Source organism: Dipodomys ordii, unplaced genomic scaffold (genome assembly GCF_000151885.1).
Source record: "Dipodomys ordii isolate 6190 unplaced genomic scaffold, Dord_2.0 Scaffold2, whole genome shotgun sequence".
NCBI lineage: Eukaryota > Metazoa > Chordata > Mammalia > Rodentia > Heteromyidae > Dipodomys > Dipodomys ordii.
This window is the reverse complement of record NW_012267218.1, coordinates 29,300,566-29,314,225: the sequence shown is the minus strand read 5'-3', so window position 1 is coordinate 29,314,225 and position 13,660 is coordinate 29,300,566. Positions and strand designations below refer to the sequence as shown.

The window sequence follows — 13,660 nt, the reverse complement described above, 5'->3', positions numbered from 1 at the left end:
TGAGGTTTTGGAGGGTTTAAATTTTTGAGCTCTAAGTATATTTTAGATATGAGGCCTTTGTCTGATGCCTAGCTGGTAAAAATTTTCTCCCACTCTATGGGCTATTTTTCTTGCCAGCTATGTCTTTTGCCACACAGAAGCTCTTCAGTTTGATACAATCCCATTTACCCAGTCTTTCTTTGATTTGTTGTGATTCTGGATCTTTACTTAGGATGGAACACCAAATAATCTTCCAACCCAGAATACATTTAAATGAAAAAGGTGTTGTTTAGTGATTGTGCCCAGATAAGTAGAACCCCGATTATTCAAGGATCTGTATGCTTTTACATATAGATTTTTTCTATAATTCTTTTTCTTCTGTTAACCCTTTGACAAAGATATAACCTAGAATTTTCAACCATCATCTCTCATTTTTTCACATCTCTCATTTTTTCTCATTTAGTCATATTAAGTGGTCTGAAATATTTTCATGGCTAGAACGACCACTTTTATTGATAATTTCTAAATTATTTATCCGGTCTTAACTTTTTGAATTCTAAACTCAAATATTTGTGTCCGTGTGCCCATACCAGGTTTGAACTTAGACTCTTGAGCTCTGTTCAGCTTTTTCACTCATAGCTGACAATCCACCAGTTGAGCCATGCCTCAAATCTGGCATTTTTTTCTGGTTAGAGATGGAGTCTCTGTACTCTCACGTTTCAGGCTGACTTTAAACCACAATCCTTCATAGACATCTCTAAACTAGTAGTCCAGCATACATACATCCAAAGTTATCTCACCCTTACATATCCCACTATTTTATTTCCATTCACACCTAAACATATACCTAGTAATACATAGTGCACTTGTTGATGTGAGTCTGGAAACACACACACACACACACAAACATACACACACACACACTTATACATTCATACATGTAATCACATATAGACATTACCTTTTGTGGTGCCTCATTAGGTCCTATACATAACATAGTAGTAAAAAATCTGTTCCATCATGCCAGTGCATTCTAGTATAAGAAATATACACTGATTAAACTATTGCACATATAATGCTATGTAAGGATAATTATTACGGCAAAGAAATGGGATTTGGTACCATGCAAGGTGTAATAGGGACATTTGGACTTATTTTAATCCATGACCTTATTAGACAAAAGTGGCAACAAACAACTTTTCTAATTTGAATATCTCTATTCCTTGAAAATACCACAATTCAGTACCATGACATACAAGCAAACAGAAACTTTTTCTTTACAGATTTTTTTGGCTTTTCATTCTGCTTTTATCTATATTGTTCATAAATCACATGGTATCACAACATAGAAATGGGGGGATGCAATAAGTATTAAGAATGTTGAAGTAGAAACTAAGGGAGCCTCTGTAGAAATAGTGTTAGGTCTTTTTATGAGAAGGAGATGGCATGAAAGTAGGAGCACTAGTCGCAATGTAGCTGACTCTCCCCCCCTTCTTTTCATATAATAAGTGCTAGTTGTTAATTGTTTTCTTTTTAGCATATAAATTTCAAGTCTTCTGCACAAGAATGGGAATAGAAAGAATGGAGAGAGAAGGAGAGAGGAAGGAAGGGAAAGAGAGGGAAGGAAAGAAGGCTCGATCTTGTGTATGAAACTTGAAAGGGTTTAAACTCTAATTCTTAAGATTAGTAGACCTGCGAATGCCCATTACTACTAGCTCAATACATGAACTACATTACATATACTTAAAGTTATAACCAACGTAAATATTAATACTTAGTATGTTTTACATTATTTGTCCTTACTGATACTTTTAGACTAGTAATAGTTGTATCTGTCTCTACTGTATCTACTGTCTCTACTGTATTAGTTAAATCTATCTCTAAGATATTAAAATAATAATAGCCAACATTTAGTAAACAGTTACCGCTTTAAAGTACTAAATATTCTCTATATATTGTCTCTCCTAATACAATAATTCAAGAGTCAAAAGATACCTTACTGGGGAGGGGGAGCGGGGAGGATTGGGTGGGGGGGCAGGGGGAGGATGGGAAGGGTTGGGAAGGGGAAACAAAGGAGAAGGCTACAATGCTTGATAAGAAATGTACTCATTATCTTGCCCATGTAATTGTAACCCCTCTGTACAGTATTTTCACAATAAAATAAAATAAAAAAACAAAAGATACCTTACTCTCAATTTATAGATAAAGGAAGTGGTGATTTAGGTGATGTTCTTCTAGGTCCTAGAAGATATGAGCTAACACATTTAAGTAAATAATTGAGATTTTTAATAAGGGTCTTACAATTTTAAAGATTTGGGCAGAAGTACTATAAACAAGGAGCTGTAACCTTGAGTTGACAAGGACACAATAAACATGGTGACCTGGTAGAGAAGGAATGAGAGGAATAAATACCAAATCTTATTCTCCTCTAACACTTAGTCTCATACCACTGCCTCTTCCTGAACCCAACTAGAAGTTGAACCCAACTAGAAATCAAGGAACATGAAATAACTTGGTGATACTCTCAGGTTGCTCTTTATAATGGAAAATGCCTTATAAAGGAACAAGGAAAGTATGTAGTATTTAAATATTTTGTACAAGACTCCTGACAAATGACAGTATATGAATGGCAAACTGTTGACCATAATGCCCTACTTACACAAATATATTTCATGAAATATTATTTGTCGGGAAAAATATGTTATCTAAAATTTTCTATCTTATTCCAAATTATATGCGTTTGTATCTAATAATAAGTGACATCAACTATATGAGAGCTGGATAGCCAAAAGTCCCAAAAACATAATCGAAATAAGATATTGACATTTAATTAGCATTTTCAGAATATTAAATTATAATTGTTCTCCTTGTTCAGATTCCAGACTCCATTATTTCTCGTGGTGTTCAGGTGCTCCCACGAGACACAGCCTCCCTCAGCACTACTCCTTCAGAATCGCCTCGTGCTCAGGCTACATCTCGCCTCTCTACAGCTTCCTGCCCAACACCAAAAGTAAGTACAATTCTTTGGCACTTTACTCTTGCTCTATTATGAAATCTTGGAAACTAACTGATATTTTCCCTGCTTGTCAAGGTTGGATTGCATGTTAGATACTATGAGAAATAAGTAGAATATAAGATAGTTACTACCCATTATTTCACAAATTATCATATAATCCAATAGTAAGACAATAGAAATTTCATGTAGTATATCTATTCCTACATCACAGTTGAAGGTATCACTTCTATAGCTCCTGTTTCTTTGTTGTAGACCTGTTACTTTTGAGCATACTCATCAGTATAGAAATTATTTCTTTATGTAGATGAATTGTTTTGTGCCAATAAACAGCAGTTAGCAAAATATTGTCACTGATGGGCCTTTTTTTTGTTAAGGCTTTGGTAGCTCCCTGCTATAGTATCATTCCAAATTTTTTCAAACTTATTCAACTTGGAATGTTGCTGCCTAATATTTGGAAACGAATCTAAATTTATTAGCAAGAAAGTTTTAATGCCAACCTCTGGGGGAGGGATGAATTTCATAGCCTTTACTTTTTTTTTAATACTTTGTTACAGAATCAAGGTGAGTAGAAGCTGTCTCACATCTTTGTGTATATGATAAATTAGCAAACTTAATGACTGCTATGACTTGCTTCTGCTGAATTGCCCCTTCTCTGGTTAAGTCATTTGTGCCTTCAAGTTACCTATGTGATGGAATCACTGCTGGTATCAGAAGACTAACAAGATATAGTGTCAGGTATCAGGATACACACTAAATTTATTCTAGGGCTATAGCACATAACTTTCAAACTGTGACCCTTTTCTCCTGTCATCAGATTTAAGAAACTATATAGCTGTCTCTCTCAGTTCCAACTTTTGTATCAACCAGATGTTATGAATACATTTGACTTGAAGTGGTCTCAAACAATTCTTGATGTTATGTACTAAAGTTTGTTTTATATTATGTGATCCAACCTTTTAGCAAAATCTTTGGTGTTACTGCTATGATATGTCAAAAATAACTAGTTGTTTTATTTAAAAATTGAAGTCATAAATCATCAGTGAAGAAAAACTATAGTAACATCTTAGTTCTAAAATATGTTAATGTCATTTGGGTGCCATTTATCTGGATTTTTAACTAAAGGAAAATAAGAGGTTCTCCAAAGTTTGAACTATATAGGAAAATCTTATCTGTCTATTAAAATTATAACCTATTGTTTGATTGCGTTACATCCCAGCTGTACAAGCTAAACATTTTTATAAAGTTTAGGATATTATTAAAACTCAAAGTTAGGTCACTACAAGATATTTAGTTCACCAGGATTTAACACCTAAATGTTGAAAATATAAAACTACATAATAAATATTTTATGATCATAAATATTTTAGAAAATACATTAAGCTACATTTAATTGTATACAGTGGTTCTAGAGAATTTTTATAAAACCTTGTAATTATATTTTATTGCAAAGAAGCCAAATACAATTTTTAAACACAATTTTTAAAATTACTTGTACATCCAAATTCACCAAAGTAAAATCCTAAAAATAAAACTTTACTTCTATCAAATTAATATTTTATTGAAAGATTTCAGTTAATATTTAAATATTCAAATGAACAATGAATTTAAATAAAACACTAAATATGTGTGTGTGCACATGTGCGCATGCACGCTCATCCATGTATGTGCTGTTTCTGGGGCTTGAGCTCAGGACTGGGGCACTGTTCCTCATCTTCTTTTGCTCAAGGCTAGCACTCAACCACTAGAGCTCCATTTCTGGCTTTTTTTGATAGTGTATTGGAGATAGTCTCACAGACTCTCCTGCCAGGGCTGGCTTTGAACCGTGATCCTCAGATCTCAGCCTCCTGAGTAGCTAAGATTATAGATCTGAGCCACCAGGGCCTGGCTAAAGCACAGAATTTTTACATAGGAAAAGTCTTTTTTGATCATTTTTACCAGCACTTAAAGATATATTTTATGCCTATTTGTAGTGTTTATACTGTATATTGTTTAATTAAGGTGTTGATGTTATAAAAGAAACTAGTTTAAATAATGCTATTTTTTAAAAAATTAAAAAACGTCTCAAATATTAATACTGCTTAATTGACTCTTAAGTAGGTACTCATAAGTACTTTAATATCAGTGACAGATGTAGCTTTACTCATTATAGAATTTACATTCAATCAAAGGCATGTGAAAATAAACAAGTAGAAAAGCAATTCCATTATTATAATTTCATAACACTTTAATAATTGTAATTGAAATACATAACAAGAATAGAGCCTCACTTAAGATAGGGTAACCACAAAGATATCTGCAAGACTAACATTTCACCAGTATTATGAAAAATGACTGAAAGCCAAAAAAGAGTGTTTGTTCAGTGGAAATTTTAAGAATTATGTTCAGCAATAATGATCACTGTAAAGGCATGGATCACCAATCAACAACTTTTCATTACTATCTGAAGAGTCTTCACTCAGTGATTGTCATTCCTTTTATGTCTTTAAGTGAAATTTTGTACTTAACTGTTTCAGATAAATTATTATTTTATTTATTTGTTATTTTAAATTTTACATTAAAAATTGGGATAAAAAGAAGTAAAAAAAGGTTCTTAAGTTTCTAATTTAAGTTACAGGGTTTACGATGGTATTATTAACTATATTAAGGATTAAAACAAAGCAGCAAGTTTTCAGGAATAATACAGTCTGGTTTTGAATGTGTTCAATCTGAGGTATGTTTGACACATTCCAGAAGTGTGATATTCAACTTTTTAGCTTGACATTCTTATTTTTACTGTATCTTTTATGTAATATTTATCATTTAGTACATAATAGTCAATCCCATAGAAATGTCCTTTCTATGTTTCAGATTAGATGAATGCCAGTATGAAGAGCAACAGCATTTCTATTTAGAAAGAAGTATAAAGGAAGTATAAAGAAAGAAGTATAAAGGAAGCTGGCTCTTTCATACCTGTAATTCTAGCTACTTAGGAGGCTAATATCTGAGGTTCAAAGCCATCTTGGACAGGAAAGTCCATGTGACTCTTATCTCCAATTAACCACTAGAAAATTAGAAATGGAACTATGGTTCAAAGTGATAGAGTGTTAGTCTTGAGCAAAACAGTTCAGGGACAACACCCAGGCCCTGAGTTCAAGCCCCACAACAAACCGAAAAAAAAAAAAAAAAAGGTATGAGATAGAAAATAATGAAAAGGAGTAAAAATAATACTTTAAAAAATTCAGGATTTTGCCAGGCACTGGTGGCTCATGCCAGTAATCCTAGCTATTCAGGAGGCTGAGATCTGAGGATCACAGTTCAAAGCCAACCCGGGCAGGAAAGTCTGTGAGACCCTTACTTCCAATAAGCCACCAGAAAAATGGAAGTGGCTCTGTGGCTCAAGTGGTAGAGCATTCACCTGAGTTGAAGATCTGAAGGACAGTGCCCAGACCCAGAGTTCAAGCCCCACAACCACCCTCCCAAAAAAAATATTCCAGGATGTCAATCAAATTACCATTCCCTTTTGATTTTACTTTAAAAAAAAGAAATTATTTTGAAAGATCAATCTTTTTGTTCTCAAACATCTGAAAGTTAACTTTTAAAAAGGAAATTAGCTTTGTAGTCACATAATCCTTGTGCATTAAAGGTTAAAAAAGAGGGCTGGGAAGGTGGCTCAGTGGTAGAGTGCTTGCCTTGCATGCATAAAGCCCTAGGTTTGATTCCTCAGCATCACATAAGCAGAAAAAGCCAGAAGTGGCGCTGTGGCTCAAATGGTAGAACACTAGTCTTGACTGAAGAGCTGAGGGACAGCACCCAGGCCCACAGTTCAAGGTCCCAGGACAGGCAAAAACAAACAAACAAAGTAGGGGAGTAGGGGAAAAACAAAATAGAGTATTTCCATCAGACTAACCAGAAGGTTGTTCTCTTCTACTTACGGAGAAATATAAGCACTGTAATATTGAACTGAACTGAAATTAAACCAATGATTTTAAAGTATTATTGAAATACCATCATATGAAAACCATATTCTTTTGTTATATTAATATGGATAATTAGAACTTATTTGTAGGCTTCCTTTGTTCTTTGGACAAACTTTTTTTTTAACTAAGAATTTTCACTGTGTGAGACTAAAAGGTAATGAGAATTCCTTTACGTATAAAAATTCCCTTTTGTGGGGCTGGGAAGGTGGCTCAGTGGTAGAGTGCTTGCCTTGCATACCTGAGGCCCTGGGTTCAATTCCTCAGCACCACATAAGCAAAAAGAAAAAAGCCGGAAGTGGCTCTGTGACTCAAGTGTAGAGCGCTAGCCTTGAGCTGAAGAGCTGAGGGACAGCGCCCAGGCCCAGAGTTCAGGCCCCACAACCAGATGAAAAAAAAAATTCCCTTTTGTGATTTACTCCTAGTATCATTAATTTTTACAAGGTGTTCCATATTTTTACTAATTTCCTGCGAATACTACAGTGATTATGAGATGTGGCTAGTCTATTGTCTTAAGTCTAAGATAACTAATCTGTGGCTAATCTGATTTTTTTGTAGCTCTAGACTAAATAAGAGTACTAACTGGTGCTCTAAAATCATTTGCTACTAGTTTTAAGCGTTTAAGCAAAGTCAGAAGACTACTCTAAACACCAGGTTTTTTTTCTTTTATCTGAAATTATTTCAACATTTCCATATCCATATTTGCTCAGCTGTGAAAGTCAGTATAGAAATTTATGGGTTCTAGATGAAAAACAAAAAAATTGGAAATAACTGAACAAGTAAGAGCAAAAACCCTGCCTCTGAGCAAAAAAGTTAAGTTTTCTACATATTGGGATATTGAATAAAAATATTACTAATACTTTTAGTCAAACCCAGCAATTCTCTAACTTACTGGTCTCAAGATCTGTTGGATAATTTTTTAAATTATTAGGGATTCCAAATAGCTTCTATTAATGTGGATTCTGTCTGGCTATTTTTACTAGACCAAGAGATAAAGCTGAGAATTTTATAAAATATTTATTTATTGCTTTAAAATAATAAAGCCTTTATTTGTTAATGTAAATAACATGTTTTACGAAAAAACAAAGTTTATTTTTCGAAAGGAGAAAGAGCCACTGATAGCTGATTTAAAGACAGTCTATTTGTGATACATTGCTTTGATTGAAGAATATAAAGAAACAAGTTCAGTCTCACACAATTCTGTAGTTAGAAAAGAAACTATGATCTTTTATTGATATTTTCAGATAATTACTGTTGAGTTAATACTAAACTAAAATGTTGTTAGTTTATTAAAATTTAGTTTAAGTGTAAATTTGAAGTGTTGTCTAAGACCATTCCATATTCTGATATATAAAAACTCATTGGTCTGTCTTGCACTTTTGAATGGATCTTCAACCCATGCATGATTTTGGAATACATATTTGTCATTTGGAGAAAGTATAGCTCTTTCCAAGTGTTGGTGTATTTCATTATATCAAGAAATCATTTTCTTTATTATTACTACCCAGTTCATCTAAGTATTTTTGGAAGTGAAGCTCTCAATTTTATAGTGGCACATACACTTGTTCTATTCTGATTTTTGCTTAGAAACTAGAATTTTGTATGTGTGTTTGATACTGAGCAAGAATCAAATATTTTGTTTTAATTAATATAATATTTACTGTTTAACTGAAAATAGTATTAAATGAACCAGCTTTTTAAACTAGTACGTGGCAGTGAATAATACAATCACTGTAATGTTTGGATTCATTTTTCTAGATTCACACTACACTATGAATTCTTTATTACTATTTGTACAAATATACCTGTCCTAAAGAAGATAATGTTTTAATACTATTGGTAAACTGATTTTGACCTTGTGAACTACTGAAAAGTTCTCATATACCCTAACAGATCTACACTGTTCAAAGCACTTGTAGAGCAAAATGGTATGTTTACTGATGTCAAAACTGATGGATGTTGAATCTTATTTTTTCTACATTTTCCACATAGAAATATTGTTATAAAAATAAATTTAGCCGGGCACCAGTGGCTCACGCTTGTAATCCTAGCTATTCAGGAAACTGAGATCTGAGGATCACAGTTCAAAGCCAGCCCAGCCAGGAACATCCGTGAGACTCATCTCCAATTAACCACCAGAAAACTGGAAGTGGCTCTGTGGCTCAAGTGGTTAAAATGTTTGCCTTGAGCTGAAGAGCCCAGGGACAGTGCCCAGGCCCAGAGTTCAAGACCTGCGACTCACCAAAAACAAACAAAAAAATAAATTTAGCACAAGAGGTCTGATACTTTATGTACGTTGCTATGAGTACTGTGCTTAAGCATTATAAAATAGTTTGCCCTGACTTTATGATCCCAGAATTTTCTTTTGTAGGGAACAGTTACTTTTCTCTGATTGAAAAATGAATCATGAAATTTGTTTAGATAGGCCTGAAATTTCTATTTTCAACTGATTCCACTCAGTTTCAGCATAATGTTACATCTACATTTTGCTTACAATTAATATTTGCTTAGGATATTCAGAAAATGAGTTGGAATACATGAAATACTCTTTAAAGTGAATTTTTAAGAGTTGTTTTAAATATTTGAGTTTTTAGATACTTTTATTGAACATGTAATTTAGGGCTGGGGTCTCAGTTTTAGAACACCTGTCTAAATGGGAAGGAAGGAAGGAAAGGAAGGAAGGAAGGAAGGTTGATAAGTGGCATGTTCTGTTTTTTAAAAAGTAATAAACATGGCTTACTTTGTAAACTCAAGGAAAAAATTTATAAAATTCACTTCATAAGAAAACCACTATTAAAATTCACTATATCATTGGGGATTTTTTCCATATATTCAAATATTTTATCATAATGAGAAGGTAGTGAGCTCAGGTTCTGGAGTTTGATGGGCCTGGTGATAAATCTCAGCTCTGACACTTCCTACCTGTTTGGATTTGTGAAATTTCACATCTATAACCTTAAAATTATCTTTATCTATAAAATGAAAAAAATACTAGTTCTCCACAGGATTAAGAATTAAATCTAAAAATGTGTATAAAACAGCATAGTACTCAATAACTATTAGCTGTTATTATTCATCTCTATAATATTTTAAGCTATCTCATTCATTCAGTAATTGGAACATTTTTCCATGTTATAAACATATATACATGTAAATAAGTTTCCTTTTACAAAAATCATTTATTATATGGTATTCTAGTTGATGGTATAGCACGGTTTTTTGTTTTTTGTTTTTTTTGGGTCCCGTTGTGGGGCCTGAACTCTGGGCCTCGGGGCTGTCCCTGAGCTCTTCAGCTCAAGGCTAGCGCTCTACCACTTGAGCCACAGTGTCACTTCCGGCTTTTTTCTTTTTGCTTATGTGGTGCTGAGGAATCGAACCCAGGGCCTCAGGCATGCAAGGCAAGCGCTCTACCACTGAACCACCTTCCCAGCCCCTAGCACTTTTTTTTTTAACTAGGCTTTATTTTAGATTCTTTTGTTTTTTACTATTTTCTAGTTTTGAAAACATTAGTTATCTCCTGAAAATTAAATGTTTGATAATATTAATTAAACCAAGCAACTTGTGTGATTCTTTGTTGTAAATATTTCAAGAACTTTTACATTTATGATCCTTACTTCATGAATACAAGAATAAATTAATTTTCTATCATTATGAATTCAACTTAATGATACCTTGGAAGCCCTTGTCCATCACCTTATAACTTATGAGAGACAGTAGAGCCCAGTTTCTGTATCTGTAACATCAAGTTTTTAAATAAGTAGATCTGTACCTTTGGAATACGTCCGTCCTATTCCTATTGAATATAGATTTTATATTTATCCCTTTTTCCTGGTATGTATTAATTTCCAATTAATAGAAATATATATATATTTAAGCTTTTGTATTATGTTTCATAAAATCTGAAAATTCTCTAAGTTTACATAAGGTCTTCCTCTTTTAGGTCTGTTTATTGATTTCCCTTGGTATTCACTGCAGTTTTCTCAAGTTAAGGAAGATCAGGAAAATAATAGTAGAAATATAGGAAATAGTGAAATTAAGAATACTAATTGTCAGTCTAATTAAATGCATCTGAATCTAGTAAACGCTTTTTAATTTTCATGCAAAAGCAGCCCAACAAAAAAGATCTGTACTATTATTTGAGCAGCAAAACTGATTAGCATACTAATTCAGATATGTACACATGAACTTCCCATGTTTAATAGTAACATTAATAGAGTATATTTCAAGCTAAGCTTTTCTCATGATCTTTATATTGTAAAATGATACATCCTCTGAAATTAGCTATTTTCTGATCCAAAATTTCAGGATTAATCACTTTTTGTACTCATTCTATATTCCTGACAAACAAAGCAGATTGATCCAGAAATTTATCCAGTGAATGGCTTAGTGCACATCATGTATCAAATACTCTACTTTGGATTGGAGATGCAGCAATAGATACACTTAATAATTCTGTCCTATTTGGAGTGATATGAAAATAAAATATTTACAACCAATCTTTAAGGCAAAGGATTGATAACCTCAAATATCCTTCTTAAACATGTATTTTAAAAAAGAGATAATTAAAAAACAAGCCAAAGTCCTACATAAAAGAAATATACAGGGCTGGGAAGGTGGCTCAGTGGTAGAGCACTTGCCTTGTATGCCTGAGATCCTGGGTTTGATTCCTCAGCACCACATAAGCAAAAAGAAAAAAAGCTAGAAGTGGCGCTGTGGCTCAAGTGGTAGAGCGCTAGCCTTGAGCTGAAGAGCGGAGGGACAGCACCCAGGCCCAGATTCAGGACCCACGACTGGACCCAAAAAAAAAAAAAAAAGAAAAAAAATATACACAGCAAAGACATAGATGGAAAAAATGTTCCCTAGAAATCTTCTAAAAACTAGAAGTCTCCCAAAAGTTTAAAACAATACAAATAATGCAATCGAATTTATTACTATTTTAAAGATTATAATCATCAGTATCATAAGAAACAGTAACATGGATGTTCCTATTTACACTAGTAGGACTGTAAATTGGTATTAGCTTTCAAGCAAAGGGCATACATTTCACACATATATGAGAGACAGACAGAGAAAGAACCTTAAAACTTTCTTTTAACTAATCATATTATTTGTTAAATGTTATGTAAAATGAAGTATCAGAGAGACCACAATGAAGCTCCCTAATCTAAAAACCTGAAACTCAAAATGCTCTGAAATTAGAAACATTTTGAGTGATTGACACTCTTTAAGTTTTAGACTTTAGAGAATTTTAAATTTCAATAAAATCTATTCCAATATCCCATAATCTAAACAAAAATCTTCTAAAATCAGAAAATCTTTCTGCTTCCAAACTTTTTAGATAATGTATATTCAACTTGTATAAATACTTCATGGTTAACTTCTTACCTACCTAGACAGATGGGGTTAGCCTCATGGTAAAGTAGTATAAAAATAGATAGCAAAATAATGCTCTTAAGAGTTCTGAAAAGTAAGTTAGCCCATCTTACTATTTTGTGATTTCTTTTAATTTTTTTTTTCCTTTTGGTCAGTCGTGGGACTTAAACTCTGGTCTTGGGTGCTGTTCCTGCGCTCTTCAGCTCAAGGTGAGCGCTCTACCGCTTGAGCCACAGCACCACTTCTGGTTTTCTAGTGGTTTTTATTGGAGATAAGAGTCTCATGGACTTTCCTGCCTGGGCTGGCTTTGAATCTCGATCCTCAGATCTCAGCCTCCTGGGTAGCTAGGATTACAGGCATGAGCCACCGGCACCCGGTTTTTAGTTATTATTTTTAAAAAGACATTTGTATTAGCTATGAATTTCTTTTGTACTATTTCATTATAATCGACTTAAAGGTTGACTAGAATAAATGAGAAAATTAAGATTTTTAAATTTATTGATTTCAATATTTTCTGTTCAAGTTTTAATATTTTTTTTATTTTTCTATTTTTTTTGGATCCGGTCGTGGGGCCTGAACTCTGGGCCTGGGCACTGTCCCTCAGCTCTTCAGCTCAAGGCTAGTGCTCTACCACTTGAGCCACAGAGCTACTTCCAGCTTTTTTCTTTTTGCTTATGTGGTGCTGAGGAATCGAACCTCAGGCATGCAAGGCAAGTGCTCTACCACTGAGCCACCTTCCCAGCCCTCAAGTTTTAATTTATAGACAAATCTTTTCCCAATTTTTCCTAGTATTTTTTAGTATAGATTTTATTATTAATGTTGTCTAAGAAGCTACAAAATATGAAATGAATTGCAACCACTTCTAAAGGTTTTATAAAAAATCTCATTGGTTTTCTGGCAGACTTGTTAGCAGAAAATTAATGTCAAGTATTGATAAACTGCTCCCAAAATTACTGTCCGCTAGTCTGTTACTCATATTTAGAGTTCAGTGGTACCTGTTCTTTTGTTCTTACATTTCATTCTTTCAATTTCTGTTCTTGCACTTGGAAATGGAATACTAGAAGACATATAGAAATACACTAAGATATAAAATTATGTCATAGCTAGATAAACATATATACATTTATACATGCTCTTATTAGCATGGATTTTTTTTCTAGCCCTAATTTATTTCCAAGCCTATAGAGAAAATGTAACAAATTAGAAATAAAAAATAAGTATAACTACATTTGTCATTATTCCAAGTTTAAGAAGATACTAATGTTGCTGGACTTAATGTATTTTTAAAGCATGTAGAAATAAAAGACAATGTCATTTCTATTTAATGATTATAGAAAGC

General features: G+C 33.3%; 1 protein-coding gene across 1 annotated transcript in view; it reads left to right on the top strand.

Annotated features, from left to right (window-relative positions):
• The window catches only part of Gphn (gephyrin), a 397,524-nt gene that overhangs the window by 215,996 nt on the left and 167,868 nt on the right, over positions 1-13,660 (top strand). The window contains exon 9 of the mRNA XM_013016472.1: positions 2,855-2,989. Coding sequence (XP_012871926.1) covers positions 2,855-2,989 — 135 coding nt within the window. The remainder of the gene's footprint in view (positions 1-2,854; positions 2,990-13,660) is intronic.